The sequence below is a fragment of the Heloderma suspectum genome, chromosome 3 (assembly GCF_057233095.1).
Source record: "Heloderma suspectum isolate Gila_16-S chromosome 3, 16-S_ref, whole genome shotgun sequence".
NCBI lineage: Eukaryota > Metazoa > Chordata > Lepidosauria > Squamata > Helodermatidae > Heloderma > Heloderma suspectum.
The window spans coordinates 326759859-326786674 of NC_139460.1; the positions used below are offsets into that span (position 1 = coordinate 326759859).

A 26816-nucleotide genomic window follows, 5' to 3' on the forward strand; every position below is an offset into this window, starting at 1 on the left:
TTCCTAATTCACACAAATTTCCTCAGTAGGCTGAATCAGCTCCACTTTACTCTGTGGCGGAAATTGGCACAGATTTGTGTGAATTAGGGGAGATGTACGCAAATCTCTGATTTGATCGCTGCTCAAGTTGCACAACGTTCCCATTTGCACAAAGTGAGCACCGATCACAAATGGGAATGGGAACTGGGCGGTGAGACAGTGTCCGGAGAATCCTAGTGATCTCGAGCATTGCTTATTCGCCCATTTCTAGAAAGGAGGAATGGTCCCCTTACCGAGATGGGCTGACCAGAAAGTAAGGGTGCGTGAGACATTTGTTATATCAACTTGTTTATGCGAATTTAGCAAATGCGGAGTTTCTGAACCAATATGTCAGCTGAGGCAGAGTTGCATGGTGAAAGCTGCACTTTTCTGAGATTGGTGATGCAGTTCATTGGGGAGGGGAAGGGGGAACATGCACAAACAATGTCCTGATTGGGGGAAACGTGTGCACAAAATGCATACATCTCTGAAAATTATGCAGAAACCTGCATTACAGCAATGGCAAGTACTTGAAAAAAACTGCACATTTCAAAAGTACACACGCAAACGTGTGCATTAGTTAAAAAAAATGTACAAATAAAATAAAATAACCCGTGCAAATTTCTGCATGGATTTCTTTAAAAAACAAACAAAAAATTATGTAGAAATGGGATGGAATGAGTTTGATCTCAAAACTCTGTCAATTTTGGTGAGAACAAGATTGACAGATCCATCCATCCCTGGCTACCAGGGATGTTGTGCCATGTGAGGGTTCCACCTCTGGCATTATGCTACTTGCCCCAATCCCTGCTCCAGAGACATTACAGTCTAAATCCAAATGTGAGATACAAAAACCCAGAGAGGACCACGAGACTCATGGTGAGAGTCAAGGGTAACAAGCAGATAGAAAGAGAGCGAAGGGGCGAAGGGGGGAATCAGTCACATATACAAGAATTATATTTCATTTGGGTGTGAGGAGCAATGGGTTAAGCCAAAGCTACACTGGGGGGAAATTGATGGGCTTGAGTAGATCGGAGTAGGTTGGAGAGAATCATAGGCTGCCCCAATAACAAGTTTCTTTATTAGAATTAGACAAACCTCAGCTTGCCTAAAACCTTCTGCGATCTTAAAGAGGTTCAGTGGCGGCCATCTGCCCTCTGGGAAATTGCAGCCTGGGCTGGAATGTCAAGAGGGAGAGAGCCTTTCCGCTGTCATGGAGGACACTTAGGCAGTCTTGAGTGTCGAGTCTGAAATGGGGATCAATAACTTACAAGCTCCCGGAAGCTGGAGAGGGTGGTTTTTCATTTGATGGTGGTGCTAAAATGTAACGGAAAGGAAGGAGAGAGGCGTCATCCTGAAAAGTTCAAGAAGGCAGGTTTGGCTAGTCTAAGTGCATTGCTGATGCACAAGCTGCTGTCCACATCAGGCCACAGGAAGCCGATGTGCAAGTGTCTTGCACAGGACCAGGACTGGCGCTCAGTGGAGCACAGGCCTGGGGGCACCACCGGGCACGCTCTGGTGGCTGCCAGGGCCCATGTGCCCTGGCAGGCCTCTCCCCAGGGCCTATACCTACACTACCATTTGGTGTCCACCCAGTATTGCCACCACCTGCTGGTGCCGCCACACCCCCGCCCCCGGGGTTACTGTGGCAATCACTCGCCTCTGTCGTGGACATGCTTACCTGGCAGTGATGCTCTTGGAGAACGGCAGGAGAATGGACATCAGGCATTGCATTTTGGGAAATAAAAGATTGTGTCCATCTGGCACTGGGTAAGCATGTCTGGGCAGAGAGGAGACTGCAGCATTGCTGTCTGTGTGTGGCGGGGGGAGCGGTGGTGGTGGCCCACGGCAGCTGTGCCAGGCAAGGGCCCTTCCGTGGCACTGTGCTGAGGACCCATTGAAGTGTTGAGCACCACAGCAGAACCAGAGGATGGTCTTTCCAGGAGCAAAGGTGGTTATGGCCCAGGTCGGGAGCTGAAGAATGGGCACAGGGGGTGGGGGGAGGTCAAGGAGGGACAGGGAGCAACACTTGGGTCACAGCTGTGGGCTACACACAAGTCCAGTCTTTGGCTTTGCCCTGGTGAAGACCCACACCACTCCTCGAAGGCTTCATAGCTAGGAAGGACCAGTGGGGTGTTTGTGGGTGGAGCAAGGCTGGGTCTTGGGAAGGCAATACTGTCCCTTCTCCTGTGTTCGTCAGTGATTCAACACATTGGACACCAGTGCACAGATCAGGAGCTTTCGGATCTAACTTCATTTCTCCCAGAGCGTTCCTTCCAAAACATTGATCCGCAGCGTATGGCTAAAACAGGCCTGTGCATCTTCCAAAGTCCTGCTTTACTGGGCATTGCTTGTATCCCGCCTAAGTGGTACATCAGCTCCGTGTTCTGTGCACGTGGCTGAATGGAGGCCTTCCATGTGTGGCTGACTGAAGCAAAATGCTTTTTGATTCAGTAACCATTTGGTCAGAATATCCCTGTCATTTTTTTTCCCCATCAGCCTAATCCACCTGGAATTCCACAGCTCTAGGAACAAAATGAGAACATGCCTAGATCCCTTAAATCGAGGGCAAATTATTGACTGAAGCTGAAAATAGCGGGCAGGATTGCTGTTTATCTGACATTTGGCTTCTTAGTGTGACAGCGTCATGAGGGGATTTCTTAAACAAATTGTTTTATTATTACACTGTGTATGAAAGAATTGGTGGGTGGGGTGGGGGGACTCTTTTATCTCCTGTATGAAAAGAGTTACTCATTGCTTTATCTCAGCATCAGCTCCCTATTTTTAATATGAGAACAGTCATGACCTCCCTCCTTGGATATCATATTTATTTATTTTTTTTGAGTTTTAACCCTTAAGGTTCAAGGTAGGTAATATTTATACATTATTTCATGTAATTCTTAGATTCATATCCTGTGCTGAAGGAAGGCTGATCTGTGCAGCCACATCTCTATATTCATGTATTGTCAAAAAGATTAGAGGGAGCAGAAGGGCATGAATTCATTCTGTGGGTCCCAAGACCTTTCATCTGTGAGAGGACCACATCCCTTTAGGAGCAGGGAGGTTAAGTTGAGGGCCGCTTTGCCCTGGGGTGGTGATGGTTGGGGGCTATGTACTAGTAGTGGGTGGAGCCTCTCTCATAATACTAGAACCTAGGGTCATCCCTTGAAGCTGATTAGTGGAAGTTTGAGGACAGATAAAAGGAAGTACTTCTTCACACAGCACATAGTTAAACTATGGAATTCACTACGACAAGACGGATGGCCACCAATTTTGGATCGTTTTAAAAAGCTGTTAGGCGAATTCTTAGGGGAGAAGGCTATCAATGGCTCCTATCCCCGATGGATGTATGCTACATCCAGTACCAGGGGCAGTTGCTGGGGAGCATGGGCAGGAGGGTGCTGTTGCACTCATGTCCTGCTTGTGGGTTCCCAGTCGACAGCTGGTTGACTACTGTGTGACCAGAACGCTGGACTAGATGGATCCTTGGTCTGATCCAGCAGGGCTCTTCTTATGTTCCAATGTTCAAAGCCAAAAGTGGGCAGATACCCCATTCACCCCCATCCTTCTGCCCTCCTATTCACATTCATCCATCAATCCCCCTTTCACAGTCTTCCATCCGTACATTCCTCCATTCATACTCATCTATCTCATATATATCCCCATGACTCCCACCCCTCCCCATTGCTCAGCTGATTGGTAGCAATACATAGTGAGATGCTGGCAGGAATAGTGCAGTCTCTTCCTCTATCAGCTGCTGTTTGGACGGGGGCTGGGGGCTGGGGAGGAGGAGCCATGTTGGCTGAACTTTCCCTCCACTGTTCTAGGATGGCTGCACGCAAAAGTGCTGAGCTCAGGGTTGTTGAGGCACCAGCAGCCACTAGACCAGTCTTCTCAGTGGTGTATTTGAACATTCTGAGCTTGCCATGGCAAGCTGGACCAAGCTGCCGAATTCACGTCTTCCCACAATGTGGTGGGCACTGTACTGGTGTTTCACCCCCCCCCCCGAACTTGCTTGGTTTTGAGGCGCATGCTTCCAAGTGTGGCGCCCCCTGTGACACACCCAAAGGACACTGAGTTGGCCTTTTCTCTTCGGGGACAGAGCAAGAGAGAAGAAATGGTGTGTGTAACTCCCAGCAGGAAATAAACAAATGCCTGCAAATTGAGCAGCACGCCTTTCTGTGGAAAGCAGCCTTGTGTAAGTGAAACTGAGGGTGGGTCACCTTGTAAGACCACTTCACCTGTGCAGATCCATTTTACTTGGTGTTAAGGTCTGGCTTATCAGGGAATACCAGCAACTTTTATACCTGGATGGATGTGCTTGATTCTGCATTCTGATCCCAAAATTCTGCACTTTGCTTTCATCTCCATCTAAGTGTTAGGGTTGGCGGAGAATTTCTCCCTGAAACTTCGGGGGGCCGAGCGCCAACGTGTTCGGCCCCCCGAACAGGTTTTGGGGAGAAATTCTCTGCACGCCCCCCGCACCCCCTCCGGGACGGGACTTAGCTTTGGCAAATGTCCCTCCCGGCGGCGGGTCCGGCCGGCGGTTCGGCGGGTCTTCGTCCGGGGCGGGAGTAGCAGCCGGTCTTTTGACCGGCTGCCGCCGCCACCATTCCAATAAAAGAAAAAAACAAACAAACGCCCCCGTGATAGGCTGCGTGACGATTAACGTAGCCTATCACGGCTAGATTTGCAAACTCAGCCGTGATAGGCTACGTAAATCGTCACGTAGCCTATCATGGGTGACTTAAAAAAAAAAAAAAAAAGCGCGTACGCAAATGGCGGCCCCCATAGGGAGCTGCCATTCGCGTTCCTTATTTGGTCGCTGTAGTCTACGTAAATCTACGTAAACCGCCATTTGCGTACGCGCTTTTTTTCTTTTTTTTTAAGTCACCCGTGATAGGCTACGTGACGATTTACGTAGCCTATCACGGCTGACTTTGCAAATCTAGCCATGATAGGCTACGTTAATCGTCATGTAGCCTATCACGGGGGCGTGTTTTTTTTTTTAACTTTTTAGTTCGCGACCGGGCGAGGCGAGGCGCCTCCTCCCCCGGCCTGATCTTCGCGGGGGGAGCAGCGAAGCGCCTCCCCCCCACCGCGAAAAGCTTCGAGGACAGGTAAGGGACTTTTGTGCATCCCTAAGTGGCCTGAGTTTCACTTCAAGGTCCTGTGAGCGCTAGCAAAGCCAAGCACTGCACCTTCTTCACAGGGCTCCTATCCGGAAATACATCTCGAAGCTCATTCTGACTCGAGTCCATATCAGATTGTGAGCGCTTTTTTTTGTCTGAAAATCAGTCCATATTTTCTGAAATGTATGCTTCAGTTGTGTGCATCTCTGAAACGTATGCATTCTTCTCCCATTGATTGAAGTGTATTTGTGCACATTTTTTCAAGAGTACACATCTTTTCATGTGCATTTTTCAAATGTATGCATGCTGCTGCGTGCAGTTCTTTTTGGTCCACGAATCACATTGCAAGCTTGGAAATGAACAGACCACAGATTGCGTCTGAGTCTGTGTTCAGTCCAGAAGGCGCAAATGGGTAAATCCTGATCAGAAATGAACTGGAACGGATTTCTCACGCATTCCTGTTGACATCACACTCAGGGGGCTTGGGGAGATCTTCATGGACTAATCTCCTATGCCACCAAAGTTCCTGGATCTCCAACGGGCACCAGGATGTGGGGTGAGGGGGCATAAATTCCCCACAGCAATGTTTTGTGGGGAATTCATTAGTATCTGTGCCTGATAGAAGACATCTGGTGCTTTCCAGGGAAATTTGTCCCCGGGGGTCACCGGTGAGATGAGGAGGTGACTTCTGTGGCCTTGATCCCTGCTTTTCAGTTAGCACTGCCAGTTCCCCTGAGACTACAGAGCTGGAATCAGGGAGCATTGCAGCCTCTGCCAACAGCCAGGATGCCCAGGCCACTGACAGGTTGCCCCCACCATGACCAGCCTGAGAGCAGCCCCGCCCCATCCCTTGGCCGGTGAAGGAGCAGCTGCCCCCATGCTTGCTTTCTGCTTTGCTCCCCACCCCTTTTCCCTTGTGCATCGTGGCTGTTAGGTCATGAGCCTGGGGACAGAGTTGTCGCTGTCTTTTCATTTTTCTGTACAGCGCTTGTGGATCCATATTAGACTGTCGTGGAATGCCGGGAGGCTCCTGCTCCCACTCCCGGCTTAGGATACCTGATTCAGCATTTGACACGGCCAGTGGCCACGCTGGCTGGGGATCACGGGCATTTCAGTCCAACACCCTCGGAGGGCACCAGGTTGAGGAGGTCTGGTGGAAACCTCTTGTGGGCCTGAAATCCCCAAGACGACCACTTGCCATTGCTGGTGCACCAGGCGGTGAATGCTGGAATAATTCTTTGTTGTTGTTTATTCTGTCAGTCGCTTCCGACTCTTCATGACTTCATGGACCAGCCCACGCCAGAGCTTCCTGTCGGCTGTCGCCACCCCCAGCTCCCCCAAGGTCGAGTCCGTCACCTCCAGAATATCATCCATTCGTCTTGCCCTTGGTTGGCCCCTCTTCCTTTCGCCTTCTACTTTTCCTAGCATCAGCATCTTCTCCAGGGTATCCTGTCTTCTCATGATGTGGCCAAAGGACTTCAGTTTTGCCTTTAATATCCTTCCCTCAAGTGAGCAGTTTGGCTTTATTTCCTGGAGTATGGACTGGTTTGATCTTCTTGCAGTCCAAGGCACTCTCAGAATTTTCCTCCAGCACCAGTTCAAAAGCATCTATCTTCCTTCGCTCAGCCTTCCTTATGGTCCAGCTCTCGCAGCCACAGGTTACTACGGGGAATACCATTGCTTTAACTATGCGGACCTTTGTTGTCAGTGTGATGTCTCTGCTGTTAAGTATTTTATCAAGATTTGTCATTGCTCTCCTCCCAAGAAGTAAACGTCTTCTGATTTATAGATGGCCTGGCCATGTTAATAAGATCCCCTGAAATGTCTGCGTCTTTCTGCATTTTCTATCCTTGCTGCAGTAAGGATGGGATTTTTTCAGTTTAAACTAGCTACTTCCTAGCATAGAATAAAATTATATTTCTGTTAGCAGGTGACAAAAATAAATGAAAAGATAGGGAATCCCAACACAAGTTCTTTGATGCGGTTCAGGACTTATAACTTGAAACATTGTGGTGGCACGTGAGGAGCACAAAAACAGCTGGATCATCTGAATGGTCCATCTGGTCCTGTCTCAGCCCAGTGCCTCTGTTTCGTTTTATTCCATACCTGTTGGTCTTCCTCTTCATTGCAAGATTCCGTGTTTGGTCTCCTCCTCTTTGCTGTTTGGGTGATTTTTATTAGGTTTGAACAAGTACACTGCAGTGATAGGGATTGATAGAAGGCAGGGACAGGTTTTGCTCCAAGCTTGCTTTGCCTCCCCTCCTGCTGTTAAGAAAAGCCTCCTCCCCCCCCCCCGCCCCACCAACCCCTCTGCAACAGCTTGGATTTCCATGAGGGTCTTTCACCTGGAAGACAAAAACCAGAGCCGACAGGCTCACGGCAACCAGACATGGGAAGTTGCCCCCCAGAGAGCCTGTTTTGACTCGAGCCGCTTCTCCAACCATCTGGTAGCAACAAGGCTCCCTAAATCATTGCTTGGGCTGTTTATTTCAGACATCGACATTATTTATGTATATAATCACATCTCTATAAACAGCCGCAGTGTGCGCTCAGGAGCCTACTGGAATGTCTCTCTGCATGAGAGGAAAAGTCAGCAGGGCAGAACTTGATCGGACAGGATAAAGCCTTGCCCAAGCCATCAACGTGAGAATAACACTATTTGTATTCGGTATGGCTGTTACCAAGCACCAGGGTCACAATCCAGGACTCTCGATGTATGATGCACATACTGAGCACACACAGATATTGGAGAGGGGCTGTTCTTGTGATGTGCAGAAACTCATCCGTACCCCAGCAAATTTCACTAGTGAAACACTTGTTTGCCTTTCTAGGGTGTTTCTCCTTTGCGTTCGAGGGGTAGGGGTGGCTGTCAACTCCGAGGACTTATCAGCAGTTCCCCTTGCGTGGAGAGTGTCTTCAGCAGCCCCAACGTCCTTAACTTTTAGAGCACAGCTAGACTGACAGCACACATTCGTGTTTTAGAAGAGGTCCAGGTAGAGAGGGGTCAGATCTTTATAAAGAGCACATATAGATATCCTTTGAACTGGTCTGATTGAAGCACATTTTTATTCCCTGGACATTCAGCGGATGAGTCTTCCAGGCAGGAACTTCCATATTTACCTTGACATTTTTCTTTAGGTCAGTTTCAGTTTCAGAGGCAACTGAAAGCAGCAAGTCCTCAGAAACACTGGGAAACAAATTGTGCGGCATGATACCCTCACCCTACCAGTTTCTCCACCCTGCAAGTGGCAGCTATGGAAGAGCAGAGGGTGGGGAAATGGAAGCCGCATAAGATCCCATACCATCTTTTGCTCTTCTGTGCATAACTGGGGAGAGAGGAGGAGGGTTTTTTTGGGAGGGGGTACTGCTTTCCTGGCTCAGCACATCTCTTCATCTGCCCTCGGTTCTGGCAAGTGCTCGGTGCTCAGGGTGTGGCTTAAAGGGAGCTGACTCATCAACCTTGCTGAAACAAAGCAGGTCTGGATCTGTTCCTAGACTCCACTGGGGCACCCCCATGTGTGATGCCTTCAGTTCCATGATGGAAGAATGAAATGAACAAATAAATTAAATAAAAAACTCTATAAAAGGGAGTCTCATTCTCCTTCCTCCTTTATTCACAACTGTATATTGTTTCTTTTCTTCCCTTCTTTTTCTATGTGCTTGGTGAGAAATGTAATTAGCCACTTCGAGAGTCATTTTTCTTGGTAGAAAGGCGGGGTACACATCAAATCAATCAATCAATAATTATGCAGTGCATTTGTGAGAAATACCTGATTCATGTTGCAGGGGGTGGGGGGAACCATTGATTCACAAAACAAAAAGCACACAAATGCTCATGACAGAGATTTTTCCATCAGTGCACAAGAGGGCATGGGACTGGCCTTGGCTGCGCTGGAAATCTCTCCCTGCATCAGAGCCCCCATGAACGTCAGAGTTCCTGGAGCAGGGCAAAGGCTTGGGACCTTCCCCGTCCCTCTTGGGCAGGGGGGTGCTGATATTTATGTACTGCTCCCCAATGGTACCTCTTTGCTGCTTGTTTTCTTGTTTATCCTAAAAACTGGGGGGGTTGTTTTGCAAAAGTTGGAATAGCAGCATGCAGCCCTTGTAGAAGTAGCTGTGTCAACGTGGTCAGAATGCTGTAGTCAAATGCATCCCCCCCCACTCCCCCAGGTTTGCTTGGTTATGGGGCCGAAGGGCCTTTCCCTGTGATCAGAATTAAGTGAACATGAGCCGTATTTTACGTTTAGGTACAGATAAATATATCTGTATTTTATGCAGATAAGATTATATCTGCGTATATTTCTATCATGTATTCTGCTCATGCGTGTGTAGGAGCTCAGAACACACATGGTCCCATCAGGGTCATCCCGCTCCTCACTCCTGATTTGGTGTTGTTGTTTCTCCCCTTTCCATATCTGTAGGCGATTTCCCCCCTCCTCCACCACCGCCACCACCACCTCCTGCCCACGACCCCGGGAGTCTTGCATCACCCCCTGGTGCCTGTCTGCCACCGCCGCCGCCTCCTGATGAAGCCCTTTTCAGTGTTCAGGTAAGAAGACTTTCTTGCTGGTGCTGAGGGAGGGCGTGTGATTGCTGGAGGGCGGAACTGTCCACGCCGCGGTGGGCACTTTGCAAAGTACAGGCCTCACTCACAGGGCTCAGGGACATCGCTCAATTGGGGTTGGTGGGGTGAGGCGTTTACAGAGGAGCGGCAAGGATGGGCCCATGTGTGTCTGCAGGAACAAGGGCAGTTGTGTCCCCCTGTATGAGCTGTAATACCCAGAGTCCCAGCTTTCATTAAAAATAAATACATTTTAACAAGTCTCTAGCCCTTGTAGGACCCGAGATATGAGGCAAAGCACACATCCCTTGCTCTGCCCGTTTGTTTTGTAATTAGAAATGGCCTGCTCCTGACTTCCCGTTTTTTTAGCCAACGAATGAAGTCATAGCAACATTCGACACACCCACTGTCTCGAGAAGGAACTTCTTGGTTCCTTTAAAGTTTAAACCCTTTGCAGGGGAAGCAGGGGGGCAGGGTCCATGATAGGAAGGGGTTGCTGCCTCCAAAAATCCATTCATAAATACAGGCATTCAGTGTCGCTCAGACGGGACAGTAGTGTGTCTCCCTAAAAAGAAAAAGAGGTCATGGTCTTCCTAACTCGGGCCGTATTCGTATTTTTTTCCTGAGTTTGTAAACATTTAAAACATTAGCCTGATGATGCATATGGGTAAAGTTCATCATTATTATATCTGCATGCAAGAGTTCAGGCTGTGGCTGAGAGGGCGTGGGTTACACCACCCTGCAAAGTAGACCAGTGTTAGTATTCCCATCATTCCCATTTTACTGGGGTGGGGCGGTTAGAGTAGTGCATGACAACTCTGCAGTGTGTTCCAGTGTTGTTTCTCCAGTCTCCTGGTGTGTTGGGTGCTTTAGGGTAATTTGGGGTATGTGGGCGTGGTGAAGGTGGTTGTAGCAGCAGTGCAATTTGTTATGGTCCAGAGGGGGTGCTGGGATGTATGTATGTGTGTGGATATAGCTTTAAGTGAACATGAATGTTTTAATTCTTGTAGGAGGCCCAGGTGAGGCCTCTCTCCTGCTCTCTCTTAGTGTAGGCCTCCTTGATGTTGTTATGTAGGCCTTGTTGGTGTGCCATGCAGCTCCTCAGAAATTAGTATTTTCTCATGCATTGTAATAATAAATAACCCTCTTGTGAAGGTACCTGAAACGATTATGTGTTGCTTGCAAAGCAGACCCTAGGAGAGTACTGCAAGCTGAGCAGGTCACTTCCCCCGGCCCCAAATACACACACACACACACACCAGGGTGGATAAAAATCAATGTTTTTTTAAAAAATAAAAACAATTGTTAAATCAGATTTTTAAAATGTAAAATAGATTTTTTAAATTTAAATTGATTTTATGTTTTAAATAATAAAATACTAAATTTCTCTGTCACTTAAAATACCATAGCTACAATTAAATCTCATGATAAACATGCCTCATAAAAATGAAGTTGCCTACCAGTTAAACACGGGCATTCATTCACATTTTTCATCTCATGAAAATGTCTCTGTGCAGCCTAACTACCAGCTCTTGCTTCTTGAAAGTTCTGGTCTTTCGGTTTCTCTGACTAAAGTCACACATGCAAAGTTAGGGATGTGCGAATCAGCAAAACTCGAGCTTGACAAAGTTCTCTAAATTCCATCTCGAAGCTCATTCTGACTGAAGTCCATATCAAATTGCAAACTTTATTCTTATTTTTGCATGAAAATCCATGCGTATTTTTGTGCGTATTTTCCCCAAATGTATGCATCAGTTGTGCATGCCTTTGAAATGTATGCATTCTTCCCACATGGATTAAAGAATATTTATGAACATTTTTCATAAATATGCGTTCTTTCATGTGCATTTTTCAAATGTACGCATGCTGTCGAACCCATTTTTGGGGGTCCGCAAATCACATTGCAAGCTTGGAAATGTACAGACTTTGACTGCAGTTTGTGTCTGAGTCTGTATTAGGTCCAGAACTAATAAAAAATGAACCGAGAGGAATTTCTCATACATCCCTAGCAAAGACAGCGGCTAGCCAGGTTGGGGAAGGCTGTGAGAAACAGCTGTGTCTATTATAATGGTTCAACATGCTGTTTGATACTGTATTTCTGGGTTGTTTGCTGCTTTGAGTTCCCCTAGTGGAAGGAAAGCATTGCAGCAAACGGTGTTCTGGTGTGTGACAGGGGGGAAGGGGGAAATTTCTTGTGGGGGTGGGGGGGATGTTAAGATAACAGGGATTGAGGGGGCGTCTGCTGGGGGGCAGAAGGAGGAGCTGGGATTTGTCAGGTAAAGCAGCTGCTGTGTTTGGGTGGGGTTCTTGGGTTAGGAGTAGGTCTAGGGGATAGCATCTCCCACACTGGGAGTTTCTGTATAAGAGTTTTAAAAACAAAGACACAGAAAGTCTGTGTGTGTGTGTGTGTGTGTGTGTGTGAGAGAGAGAGAGAGAGAGAGAGAGAGAGAGGTTCATACCATAAGTAACACTGCACTCTCCAACAAACCTAGCTCAAATAAAATCCGATACGTTGTTAATCCTGGTCTGTCTTCCATGGCATTCACATTTTAAGGGTCTGAACACCCACCCTCAAGGAAAGTGGTCATGGTGAGACCATGATAGGTGTGAAAGGAAAATGTGATATGCTGTACCAAATCTCTACCACAGGGGTGCAGAAACTCAGGCTCGGGGTCCCCATATGGGCCCACCCCCTTTCCCCCAAACAACAATCATCCGGGGGTTTCCTGGCTTTCGTGCAGCTTTTTCCCCATTGTAAAAGGTTGAGATGCCTCTTCTCCGAAGGCTCAGTCACTGGCAGGAAGAACTTCAAGATATCATGTGCTGGTGCGTTTGGCCCGCCGCTGGAACGCGGCCCCCAAGTGCTCCTCCAAAATGGGATCTGGCCCTTGGCCCTTGGGACTGTATTGCTTGTATTGCTGAAAAGCAAGCTAAGAGAGCTTCCAGGAACTAGGCAGTGACCTTCTCCCCAACCCAGACATACCTCTCAGTGGATAACAATAATGCATCGCTCAGATGGGGAGATTCACAGTGTGAGAGTCGGGCTAAGAGAAGGTCTCTCTTTTGAACCCCACCTCTGCCAATAATTTATTTATTCAGGCAATTCATAACCCACCCTTCAACATCAGCTCCCATAAGTTAAAAGAATAAAACTAAATGGTAAAGAATTCAGCAGTAAAACAACGCTGGATGACTTTAGGCTTGCTTCTCTCTCTCTCCCTCTCTCTCTGTTCCCCCCCCCCCTTCCCGTCTCCCCGGTAGTAGATAATAATAAAGAATTATAACAAATAAAATAATTAATTGTGAGGGAGGATTCACATGACAAGTTCTGCAGCAGCTCGGTGTTGGTGCTGGCGGTGTGGTGGTGGAGTTGCTCCAGACATGCTGGCTTCCGCAGTGCGTGTCACACCCCGACTGGCTCTCCGGATAATATAATGGTGGCATTTTGTTGACTGGCGGGGAATCGGGGACTCTGGTTTGTTGCTGGTTTCCAGCAGATGCACATGGCAGACTCATCCCGCACCAAGACCTCCTCCTCGTCCTCCCCTGATTGTTCGGCGTGCCACGTTGCCATCAGAGACCGTTAATTCTATTTAATGGCTAATTAAACGTTAATTCATGTTGCATTTGGAACAGGATTAAGGTCGGCGGGGGTGGAAGCAGGCAAAGAAATGGGAAGCTCTAGCAGTGGCCATAATTATCGAAAATGAGCTCTGAGCTGTAATTTTATTAATTAAAAGGGGAGAGAAGAGGCAATACCCCGGCTCCTTTGAAGCTCTCTCAGCGATGCTGCCTGGAAGAGACTGAATGACCTCTGGATGGGCCTTGGCCCTGCTCCTGCTCCCCAAATGGGCCGAAGTGGTGATCAGAGAGGATGGGGTGGCTGGGCAGTAAAAAGCCATTCTGGACTTGGTTGCATTTTCTGCTGAAAACAGGCCCAAAGGCACACAAATGCGCCGAAAACTCATCTTAATTCCCATGGACAAGCAGCCATCAGTCTAGCTCAGGGATATTTGTTTGTTTGTTTGTTTGTTTATTTCTATACCCTCCCATAGCCGAAACTATCTGGGCCGTTCACAAAAATTAAAACCACAAAGCGCAGCATAAAACAATATAAAATATGAAAGCTTAAAACCACAATATTGAGCAGCCTCCACCGCAACTTGAAATAATTGAATGCAGAAGGTAGTTTCTTGCCCCGCTCCAGCCACCCCTGCCCTGCCGCCGCCAAGATACCTTTTGTAGGTTTTCATTGGTGGCGAAGCAAAGTGAGGAAGTCTTTAACTGCTTTAACTTCTGCTTTTACTGCTTTAACTTCTGCATGTGATGTTCCCTGTGTTTGTGAGTATATTATTTTTTTATTATTAAGACATTTATGTCCCACCATTTTTCCTCTTGCAAGGAACCCAAGGTGGCTTACATGGGCCGCCTCCTCTCCATGTTACGCTTACAACAGCCCTGTGAGGTAGGTGAGGCTGAGAGTCAACAACTGTCCCAACGTCACCCAGTGAGCTTCATGGCTGAGTGGGGATTGCTCTTTCAGCAACTGCTCTTTTATTGTCTGTTTTTGTTTATTCCTAGCTTCCATTTCTTAATGAGAGGAAATGTGGAGAGGCAGTGTCGTGTAGTGGATCAAGTGTTGGACTGGGAGCTGGGAGATCTGGGTTCTAGTCCCCACTCAGCCATGGAAGCTCACTAGGTGACTTTGGGCCAGTCACAAACTCTCAGCCCAACCTACCTCACAGGATGGTTGTTGTGAGGATAACATGGAGAGGAGGAGGTTCATGTACGCCACCTTGGGTTCCTTGCAAGAGAAAAAAGGTGGGATATAAATGCAATAAACAAACAAACAAACAAACTGGAGCGCTGGGCAGAAAACAACAGAATGACATTTAATAGGGATACATGCCAAGTTCTGCACCTACGAAAAAGAAACCAAATGCACAGTTCCAAGATGGGGGATATGTGGCTCAACAACACTACAAGCGAGAAGGATCTTGGAATTGTTGTCGATCACAAGCTGAAGATGAGCCAACAATGTGATGTGGCTGCAGAAAGGGCAAATGCTATTTTGGGCTGCATTAATACAAGCATAGCTTCCAAATCCCAGGAAGTACTAGTTCCTCTCTACTCAGCACTGGTTAGGCCTCATCTGGAGTACTGTGTCCAGTTCTGGGCACCACATTTTAAGAAGGATGCAGACAAATGAGAGGGTTCAGAGGAGGGCAACCAAGATGATCAGGGGACTGGAAACAAAGCCCTATGAAGACAGACTGAAAGAACTGGGCATGTTTAGCCTTGAAAAGAGAAGATGAGGGGAGATATGATAGCGCTGTTCAAGTACTCGAAAGGTTGTCACAGAGAGGAAGGCCAGGATCTCTTCTTGGTCATCCCAGAGTGCAGGACACGGAATAATGGGTTCAAGTGACAGGAAGCCAGATTCCGGCTGAACATCAGGAAAAACCTCCTGACTGTTAGAGCAATGTGACAATGGAACCCATTACCGAGGGAGGCGGTGGGCTCTCCCACACTGGAGGCCTTCAAGACGAGGCTGGACAGCCATCTGTCAGGGATGCTCTGACTTGGGTTCCTGCAAGGGGGTTGGACTCAATGGCCTTGTAGGCCCCTTCCAACCCTACTGTTCTATGATTCTATGATTCTAAACCAGATCTTTCAAGTCCCAGTCCAAGACTCTAACCACAACAGCACACTGGCTGTCAACAGTTCAACCCTCTTTACATGTTCATCTATATAGAAATAAACACATGGGCGGAGGGGGAGGGGATCCACACCCGCTGGCCTTTGTGATGATAACCTGGGCCTACCTTGCAGTGTTGTTGCATGGACTGCAGCAGGATGATGCATGTGGAGAGCTTGGAACATATAAAGGTGCTATCGTGCAAATGCCAAGGACTGGGATTATTCATGATACTTGATGTTCATATTACTGAATGTTTATTTATGCCCCACCCCACACTCCACCCCACAAGCAGGCTTAAAACTTCCAGTGTACATTATTAATAGGTCCTCCAGGGGCAGACCAGTTAAACTGGTCCACCCTCACACACGAATGTATCCAAATGGCTTCCAAAGGGCTCCAGTAGCGGGACAGGGGTTGGTGGTTCCAGCAGATACGACTGGCTCTCTTGTCGAAACCCTGGTCGATCTGCGGAATGCGGCGATGATGCGGGCAGTCGACACGATTGCTCCTGAGCGCCCTCTCCAGAGTAGAGCTCATACTGCTCCGTGGTATACCCCAGAGCTGAGAGTGATGAAACAAAATAGGAGACGGCTTGAGTACAGATGGAGAATAACTCCTAGTGGATGCAATCAAATGCTTGTATGTGCCTATGGTAACGTATATTCAGGGGCAGTGAGGGTGGGCAAGAAACACGATCTCGCTGCCTCTGTTGAATCCTCTGCATGCTGCCCAGCGGAGCTGTTTGGGGTTGACTGGGGCTTATTACAACTGGCCCTGACAGTGCTGTGGATCCGCCTGAGGCCTGCTGTAATACACTCATTAGGCACTTCCGAGATAAAATATCTTGCATCCGTTGGGACCTAGACTCCAGTGTTGGAGCAGATGAATAGGTGAGGTGTCCAGTTGTCTTGGCTGAGTTTCAGTTGGTACACCTTGAGGATGTTGACAAGGTCCTTGGACAGGTTCGTACAGCCACTTCCGTATTGGGTCCTTGCCCCTCTTGGCTTATAAAACCAGCAGGGAGGGAACAGCCGGCTGGGACAGGGAAGTGATCAGTGCCTCCTTGCAATAGAGAATGGTCCCAGGCTACCTGAAAGAGGTTATGGTGAGACCAGTCCTGAAGAAACCCTCCCTGGAACTGGAAAACCTTATTAACTTTAGGCGGATGGTAAATGTTCCTTTATGAACTTGAGCACGCACCGGGAGAGAGCGGAGGACAGGAAGGCCTGGCGTGCTATGGTCCATGGGGTCACAAAGAGTCGGACGTGACTGAACGACGACAACAGCAAATTTTCCTTTCCTGGGCAAGGCCTTTGAGTGGGTGGTTGCCAACCAGCTCTGGACACTCTGGGATGAGACTGGTTATCTGGATCTGTTTCAGTTGGGGTTCAGGCTAGGTTTTGGCATGGAAACGGCCTTGGCCACCCTGTATGCTGACCTCTGTTGGGAGAGAGACAGGGGAGTGTGACCTTGTCGATTCTCCTTGATCTTTGGGCAGCTTTTGAAACATCGATCATGGTATCCTCCTGGGGTGACTCTCTGAACTGGGAGTTGGGGATACTGCATTTTGGTGATTTCACTCTTTCTTGGATGGTCGGCTCCAGAAGGTGGTGCTTGGGGAATAATGCTCAGCCCCATGGATTCTCCAGCATGGGGTTCTGCAGAGGTTGGGTTTTCTCACCCAAGCTATTCAACTACTAACAGCTACCTAAAACCACTGAGCGAGTTCTAGAGTGCGTTGCCATGAGTGTACTGATGAAATGCAGCTGTTTCTCCTTTTCATCGTCATCAGGTGAGGCTGTGGATGTGCTAGATCAGTGCCTGGCTGCGACAATGGACTGGATGAGCGTTAATAAACTGAAGCTCAATCCAGACAGAAACGAGATGCTGTTCGTGGGTGGCTCTTCTGACTGGATGGAGAGTGCGCAACCTGCTCTGGATGGGGTTGCAGTCCCCCTGAAGGAGCAGGTCTGTAGCTGGGGGGTCCTCCTGCAGCCATCTTTGTGACTTGAGGCTCAGGTGGCCTCAGTGGCATGGAGTGCCTTCTACCAGGTTTGGTTGGTGGCCCAGCTATGCCCCTACCTGGACAGGGATAACTCAGCTTCAGTCATCTGTGCTCTGGTAACCTCCAAGTTAGATTACTGCAACGCGCTCCATGTGGGGCTGCCTTTGAAGATGGTTCAGAAGCTGCAGGTTGTGCAGAATTTGGTGGCCAGATTATAACCAAGACAAGAAGGTCCAAACATATAACACTGATTCTGGCCCTCTTGCACTGGCTGCCTGTATGTTTCCAAGCCTGATTCAAAGTGCTGTTTTTGACCTATAAAGCCTTACATGGCTTGAGACTACAATTAGGGATGTCAGAGAATTCCGCCACAGATCTCGGTGAGGCCGAATGCCAGTGCATTCAGCCCCCCGAAATCTGTGGCGGAATGGCCTGCCCCCCCGCGGATCCCCCCCCCGGGACGAGACTTACCTGGGGCGGATCTTCCGGGCGGCAGCCGCCACCGCCATTTCCAGGCTTGGGGGGGGGGGGGAGACATGATAGGCTACGTAAAGATTTACATAGCCTATCATGGTTGGAGGTAGGTTTAAAAAAAAAACGCGTACGCAAATGGCGGCGGCTACAGCCGCCGCCATTTGCGTTCCTTCTTTTTGGCCGTCTTAATCTACGTAAATATTTACCTAGACTATGACGGCGAAAATCAAGGGGAACGTAAATAGCGTAGCGGGCGCTATTTGCGTCCCTTTTTCATTCACCTTTTTAGCCTACGTAAAATGGGGAATCAAAAGGGGACGCAAATGGCGCCCACTACGCTATTTGCGTTCCCCTTGATTTTCGCCATCATAGTCTACGTAAATATGTACGTAGATTAAGACGTTAAAAAGAAGGAACGCAAATGTTGGCGGCCATAGCCGCCGCCATTTGCGTACGCGTTGGTTTTTTTGTTTGTTTGTTTTACCCAGAGCCCTCCGCAGCCAGAAATCCGGCTGTGGATGGCTCTGGCCGGGCCGGGCTGGGCCGGGCCTGGCCGGCTGCTCCGCGGAGCCGCCGCGGAGCACAGCCGGCCGTTCGAGGATTCCGGGGGGAGGGACGGAACGCCTCCCCCCCCACCATCAACATAATCCGCGAAAGGTAAGTCACTTTTATACATCCCTAGACTACAATACCTGATGGAGTAGGTTCCCGGTGTGAACCTACCTATACATTCCACTCATCATCTAAGGCCCTCCTCCAGGTGCCTCCTCCAAAGGAGGCTTAGAAGGTGTCAACAAGGGATAGGGCCTTCTCAGTGGTGGCCCTGTGATTGTGGAATGTTCTCTCCAGCAAGGGCTACCTGGCACCAACATAGTTAAATTTTCAGCACCATGTTATGACCTTCTTCTACTCTTAGACATTTGGCAGCATATGATGAGGTTTTTAATTTCAGGTCCTGGATTTTTATTGTTGATTGTTAAAGTTATTACAGAGTGCCTGTATCTGTACTATCTGAGTATAAATTTGTATGCAGATGTTTTTTATATTATGTACAATATGTATTTTTAAGGTTTTTAATCTTTGTAAACTGCCCAGAGAGCTTTGGCTATTGGGCAGTATAGAAAAGTAATCAGCGAAATGAAATGAAACCTCCATAGCCCTTGCAACAACAGTGTAAGGCAGCCTTGGTCAACCTGGTGGCCTCCAGAAGTGTTGGACTGCATCTCACATCATTTCCAGCCGGGTTGGGAAGAATGGGGTGGGCAGCTTCCAGTCTTGCCCTTCCTTATCTCATTCCTATTGCTCGTAGATAGTTTGAGGCCTGCAAACCTGACAGGGACCAGGGTTATGAACACAAGAACCCTGATGCTGAATATGACCAAGGGTCCATCTAGCCCAGCATTCTGTTCACATGGTAGCCAACCAGCTGCCTGTGGGAAACCCGCATGTAGGACATGAGTGCAGTGGAGAACCTGGGCTAGAGCACCTGCTTTGCACCCCAAAGGTCCTCAGTCCAATCCCTGGTCTCTCCCGTGGGGTGGAAAAGACCCCTGCCTAAAACCCCGGGGAGCCAAGGACAGTTGGAGTAAGGCTAGATGGAGTAAGGCTCTGATGCGCCAGAATAAGGCCTCATCATGTCCATATATATGTTCATGTGATGGTAGCGACAGAGGAGGAGGTCAGTCTGTCCCCTTGCACCTGACTTCTCCACGAGTGTTAGCACAGCAGCAGGCATTCGCTTTGCTGTGGTTTCTCTTCATCCGAGCATTTGTATGTCTCCATGGATTTCTGTAAGCAGGGAAAGGGTAGAGTGGGGCAGTGAGAATGGGAGGTGGGGCTGCTGCCGGCCCTTTGGATAGAAGATGGGGGCCCTGCGGTGGAGAAGCCCCCACACTCTCACACTGGCACCATCCTTGCGCCTTAGGCAGACGTGGAGTGTCTGGGGCCCTGCCTTGAGCGCATGTGAGGAAGACGTCTTTTGCGTACTGGGCAAGAGTGGAGGAGGAGAGAAGAATCGCTCTTTGATGATGGGAGTGCAGGCACTGTGCCCACAAACCTAAGAGCATCTCTGAGTCTGTCGGGTACGACTGCTTGGATCTGAGCTAACCACAGTGGCATCAGGAGATAGGTACAGGTACAAGTACAGATAGTTAGATAGATAGATAGATAGATAGATAGATAGATAGATAGATAGATAGATAGATCTCCATACTGCCACATTAGGCTTGAAGCAAGCCCCAAATGCCATTTGATGATAGAATTTATGTATGTATGTATGTATGTATTTATTTATTTATTTTCATTTATACCCCACCTTTCTTCCATCATGGAACTCAAGGTGGCTACATGTGGTTCCCAGGTAGTCTCCCCTCCAAGCACTGACCAGACCCAGACCTGCTTAGCTTCAGCAAGGTGGCTGCCTCATGTGCCTTCAGGCTATGCTCTGCGACCACGGAGTGCACGGAGACGTGCACGGAGACGTATGTTTCTGGTCCACTTCCCCTCTATGCGTTCTCCCTCTCTCTCTCAATCTCTTAATTTTTTCATTAACATATTTGAACGGCGATTATATAACCCTGCACTTTCTTTGTTGTTTATTGATTCAGTCGTTTCCGACTCTTTGTGACTTCATGGACCAGCCCACGCCAGAGCTTCCTGTCGGCCGTCGCCACCTCCCGCTCCCCCAAGGTCGAGTCCATCACCTCCAGAATAGCATCCCTCCATCTTGTCCTTGGTCGGCCCCTCTTCCTTTTGCCTTCCACTTTCCCTAGCCTCAGCATCTTCTCCAGGGTATCCTGTCTTCTCATTATGTGGCCAAAGTACTTCAGTTTGCCTTCAGTATCATTCCCTCAAGTGAGCAGTCTGGCTTTATTTCCTGGAGTATGGACTGGTTTGATCTTCTTGCAGTCCAAGACACTCTCAGAATTTTCCTCCAGCACCACAGTTCAAAAGCATCTATCTTCCTTTGCTCAGCCTTCCTTATGGTCCAGCTCTCGCAGCCATAGGTTACTACGTGGAACTGTACTTTCTATACTGCCTTAAATATTGCTGGAAACAAATGTTCCATTGCCTTGGAGATGTTGACGTGGGTCTGAAGGGCCTTGGGGAAGCGGTTGTGCTGTTGTGTGTGTGCTGAGGGAGGGGGTTAGTCACCCCTTTCCAAGAGCATTTTCTCCCACCACAGAACATGCCATTCCTAGTTTAGGAAAAACAAAAATGTTGATTAAGTGGGGACATTATAGAGGTTTATCAAATTTTGAATGGTGTGGAGAAAAATGTATTTCCTCCCCCTCTCACTATGCTCAAACCTGGGGCCATAACTGATGGGCAGCTGATTTAGGGAAGAGAAAAGAGAGCATTTTTTTTCAGTGAATAGTTCATTTGTGGGATTTGCTGCTGCAAGATATGGTTGTAGCCAATTAGCTTAGATGCCTTGGAAAGGGTTAGGCAATGTCATGGAGGAAGTGAGCCCAACCTGTGCATGATGATGGTGGCGATATGGAACCTCCATGTTCAGAGGCAGTATACCTCCGTGAAATGGATACTGTGGGTTAAACAACAGGATGGCTATTTTGTTTCCTGGAGGAAGATGGTTTCCCCCCCTTGGAAGTTGGAAGCTGGAAGCTGGAGTGGATGGATCTCGGCTGTGATCCAGTTGGGCTCCTCTTACGTTCTTATAATGAAACGATTGTCTGGCAGTTGGCCCGGCCCTTTAGCAACTGTTTTCAATAGACAGCCATTTGGTTACTTCCAGGTCCTGTGATTTTCAGTCCTGTCCAAGAATTCATGGCAGTCTGAAGTGGATGTGGCTTCATCCATGTGTGAAACTTGCAGTTCAGAAGAAAAACCAGACGGGGTGGAGGAGGACATGGATTAAACATTAAAAACAGCCCAAATGGTTGTGTAACAGAATTTGTTGTGTGTTCTTTCTCCCCCCCCCCACGCCCCCTGTCTCCATAGCCTCAATCATAGCAGCCAACTATTGTCATCCTACTTACCCATGTCTCTCTCTAGAGTCAGGGACTCCTGCCAGCTATGTGTGAAAACATCTCCATATGATGACAATGTTGTAAGCCTTAACTCTGGATCGAACCATTTAAAGACCTTTTTTCGGGGCTGGGGGGATTTTGTTCCTTTCCTCTCTTAGGTCAACCCTGGTAGCAAGACGTTGGAAGAGAGGCGGTCCAGTTTGGATGCAGAAATTGACTCCTTAACGAGCATCTTAGCTGACTTGGAAAGCAGCTCACCCTACAAGCCTCGGACTCAACAGGTTAGAGCACAGTTTTTATGGATGGAAAGGTGGGGTATAAATCAAATAAATATTAAATAACTTAAGAGTTGGGAATGGGTGGCATGGAGCACAATCCACTGGAATTATTTCTTGCTCAGCCTCTTTTAATGGGGTCTGTGCACAGATTTGTACCCATTGCATGTTCAATGGGCTATGAGAGGGGTGCCAAGGATGAGATACACAAAGGCAGCTTGTAAACTACTTACATCAGCGTGCACATTTCTGTTGTGTCAATTTCAACACCTCCACTGAGTTTGTTTGTTTGTTTGTTTGTTTGTTTATTTTTATTATTACATTCATATCCTTTGTTCCTCTTGCAAGGAGCCCAAGGTGGCTGACATGATCCTCCTCTCCATGTTATCCTCACAACAACCCTGTGAGGTAGGTTTGGCTGAGAGTCAGTGACTGGCCCAAAGCCACCCAGTGAGCTTCATGGTAGAGTGGGGACGAGAACCTGGAGCTCTCAAGTCCCAGTCCGACACTGTAACCACTACACCACACTGGATCTCAGTTGCCAAACAGTCCTGTTATACAGGTCACTAATTCATGCTACCCATTTACCAGTGTGGAACTAAGTGTGAAAGGCAAGCAACTAATTCAGTCAGTGGATGAGATGGTCACCTGTCTCTCGTTTGCTCGATTTATATTTGACATGGGTAAAAGACCATACATGTATAAGTATTATATCTCTGCACCCTGTATGGATGGGAAAACCAAGGATACTCGAGTTTGCTGGAATTCTCTGAACTTCACTTGAAAGCTCAGTCTGGCTCATTCCCATTCTTGTTTTGTGACCTGTTTTTTTAATTTTGTATAAATGGGAAAAGTGTGCATTTCAGATGGGTAAAGTATACATTTTTTGAAAGTATGCACATTTTCTCCATTGACTAATGTGTGAAAATGTGAATTTTTTGAAGTGTGCGTTTTTAAAAGTGCTTTTTTTTTTAAGTGCAGATTTATTGAACATGAATGCAAGTTTGGGAATTTGTGAACACTTTTGGAGAATATGCACTCCCATTCATGTTTGGGGTTGTGAACAGGGCATTTCTGAATGATTTGAGAACTGAAACAGACGTTCTTGTGAATTCCTAGTGTCTTGTCATATTTAATTTCACTTCCCACATGGATCAGGATGCTTGTGTGTAGTTTTAGCATGCCAGCAAAAGAACTGATTAGCCCCCTGATTTCTGTTGCCCTAGCAGTGCACGTGAATGGCCTGGTGCACAGGAGTAATGCATATAAATGTGGTTGTGCGGTTGTGGAATGCGTACATGGATTAGGGCCCATGTACTGTATAAATTGGACCTCCTTTCAGTTCTTTGTCCACTGGATTAGTGTAGGCCCAGAATCTTACCTTATATAATAAAGTCCCCTGTGTCTGTGCAACTCTCTAGCTGCTGGCTGCTCCCTCTGCCCTGCCCCCCTGCCCACTTTTGTGAGCAGGGGCAGGGAAGGTATTTATTGTATGCAATGAATTTGTATGCTGCCCTTCAATAAATATTTCCAGGTTGGTTCACCTAAATATTTCCAGGTTGGTTCACCTAAATATTTCCAGGTTGGTTCACCTACTTAAACAATAATGCATAATAAAACATTAATAGACAAAAGACCAGAATGCTTTAAAGAGCAGCATAAATAATATCTAATAGAGGTAGAACACCTGAGAAAATGAAAAAGGGCTTTGCCTGCTACTGGAAAGAAATAAGTCTTAGCACTAGATGAGACTCCCCGGGAAAGATCAGTCCATAAATGGTGTGCCATGATGGAGAAATCCCTCTCATGTCACCTCTTGCTATGAGAAGGGCCTCCTGTCAGGAGCGCCCTAGCTGCCTCTTGCAGTCCCCTCCAATAGCCAACTCAGGACACAGACAACAAGGATTCTTTCCAAGGCTTTATTCCTTTATTACTTTATGACTCTTTCAGATACTAATCACTAGCGACTAAGCAAGGAACAGCACAGGAGAAAGATAGCAGAGTAGCCTAAGCTCCAGGTAAGGCAGTTGGTCCCCGTTTGAAGGGGAACCACGGGAAGACCCTGAACTTATGTGCTAGGGAGAGATCCGCAGTTTTTCCCTTGGGTCCTCAGGACGTGTCCGTTGTTTGAGCACCAAACGAGTGGTACACCTCCTTTCGGCGCCCTCCATCTGTCGTCACTCCCGGCGTCTGCGCCGAGCATCCAGCAAGCCCCCCTCCAGCGCTCTCTCACTGCCAGGGTCACTATCTATCCCAGGAATGCTGGCAGGAGGAATCTCTGCCAGCTGCTGTGCTTGTGAGAGATGAGCGAGCTCCTCTCCCACGGATTGCTGTTCCCCCTCAGAATCAGAACTGCTCTGGGGCTCTCTGGGCTCAGTTTCCATCCTGACACCTCCAAGGGTAGCCTTAATAATTGGGGAAATCTGTCTGGGAGAAGGTACTGAAACCTACATTCCTCACTAAGGCTGCCACCATAGAGCTGTGCAGACATTTCCCCATTGTGCATATACTGAGCACATAAAGGGGGAAGCGGGATGCAGGGTCTCTGGTCCTGACCCAGATGCCAGTATGTCTATGTCTACCAGCCCCGATTGCCACGCATTTGTCGGAAGGTCTGGATGGCGCTCCTACGTGCAGAGGTTCTTCATGGAATCGGTGCAAGAGTTCCCAGTCATCTAGGAGAGGCCATGCACGTACAGTTGTATATGTGGAGGTCAGAGGTGGGACTGGGGTGGGCATGCTGGGGCCAGGGTCAGCTGGTGAGATCCCACTCCCCCCGCCCCCATGCACGAAAAGCCTTTGTCTACATCTGTGCGTTCTTCAGCAGCCAGTGTTGGTCTTCTGCAGAACGCTTGTGGGTCAGAGGCAAAGCAGGTGGGGGGCGGTCCTGCTTCCCCCTTCATGCTTTCGGGATATGCACAAAGGGCAAACATTTGCACAGCCCTGCTGATGCTTCCTTCTCCAGGAGCTTCTAAATCGATCTGGGTGGATAGAAACCAGGCGGCTTGTTTTTCAAAAAGTTCTCTCTTTGCATGTGAATCTTTCACTTCTGTGATCTGGAGCCCTGTGCTAGGCGTTTCAAGCTGTGTTCACCTAGCTTTGTTGTCTAATTCCCCGTGGCTGAAAATGCTCAGGAATCAGCTCTGTGATCAGCAGGGTGTCTGCGTCAGCGCCGTGGGGTGGAGCTGGGGTGAGGTGGGTGGCAGAGATGGGCTTACTCAGGAAGGTGGGGCTACTGAAAGGCCGTTTGCCATTTACACATTAAGAGGGATAGGGGCTGCACTCCAACACTCCCCAGCTGAGGGTTTTGTAGCTCCTCCATTGAGGCTCTGGGGTTTCGTTGTGGAAGCCTGTCTCTTTAGGCTAACCCTTTCAGTCACCAGAAATCAAGAGTTAGGAGACTTGCATCAGGTGAAAAAGCAAATGAGTGACTACACTGAGTAGCGGCTGGAGGGAATCCATGGGGTACACTGGAGTGTCCTTGTAATCAGAAAGAGGAAACAAATTAGGGTTCTAGAAAGACGGTTGTTTTGGCAGATATTTCCACATTCATTGCATGTTTGGGACACAATTTCCTCAAAGCTGATCTGAGTCATAGTTGTGCATCACATGGACAGGTGGCTTAAATTCCCATTTGTCATTCCAGAGGCATGGGCAGTGGTACACATGGGTGCACAGCTGAATCATGGTTGTCTTAACAGCCTGGCGTTTCATGGCCATGTCTTTTTTCGTGGACGAACCATATTTGCAAACCTTCTCTGTGCTTTCCTGCAGTGTGGAATATGTGGTTTTAATTCAGAAGAGGAAAGGAAGATCTGTGGCGTTCCAAAAAGGGTTGCAATGCTGACCTTGAGCGCTGGGAAGCTTCATCGGTGACCAGGAGTGCCTGTCACTTGTCTGATGAGAAAGTCGCATCCCTTTTCATCCAACTTATCCCTAGTGCACGTTGTTCGTGCTTTTGTAAGCTTCAGAGCAAGGCTGCAGCAATGTGCTCTATGCAGAGCTGCCTTGGAAGTCTGTAAGCTGTAGCAGGCGCTGAATGTAGCAACCCACAACGTGGAGTGTGAGGTGGGAGATTCGATGCACATTGCTCCAGAGCCCAGCCTGACCCCAGTCTCAACAGGGGACAGAGGACTCAACACATTCATGGAGGATAAAGCTGTCAGTGGCTACTAGTCCTGAAGGCTCTGTGCTACTTCCAGTATCAGAGGCAGTCTGCCTCTGCGCACCAGTTGCTGGGGGCTTGAGCAGGAGGGGCTGTTGCACTCGTGTCCTGCTTGTGGGTTTCCCATGCACAGCTGGTTGGCCACTGTGGGAACAGAATGCTGGACTAGATGAACCCTGGGTCTGATGCAGCAGGGCCCTTCTGATGTTCTTTTCTGCAATACAGTCTGAGGGAGGCCAATCTGAGAGAACAAGAGTGTGCTGCCCAGGGCCAATTATTCTGCTGATACAGGAGGGAGCCCAAGCCAGACTTTCCCCCCGACACAATGATGGGGAAACCCAATCAGGGTCGTAAGCCAGTCTGATCTGGGAGGAAATACTTTCCCAACTCCCACTGGGTGATGACTTTGAGCCGAAGCATGGAAAAGCCTTTAAATTACAATGTCTTCCTCTTGATGGACATGTTAATGGGCTGTGGGGATCTAACCCCCTCCTTC

At 48.3% G+C, this 26816-nt stretch overlaps 1 protein-coding gene across 1 annotated transcript in view; it reads left to right on the plus strand.

The window, feature by feature from the left end:
* Positions 1-26816, plus strand: part of LPP (LIM domain containing preferred translocation partner in lipoma) — a 382758-nt gene that overhangs the window by 203391 nt on the left and 152551 nt on the right. The window contains exons 7-8 of the mRNA XM_084847796.1: positions 9572-9699; positions 22039-22161. Coding sequence (XP_084703922.1) covers positions 9572-9699; positions 22039-22161 — 251 coding nt within the window. The remainder of the gene's footprint in view (positions 1-9571; positions 9700-22038; positions 22162-26816) is intronic.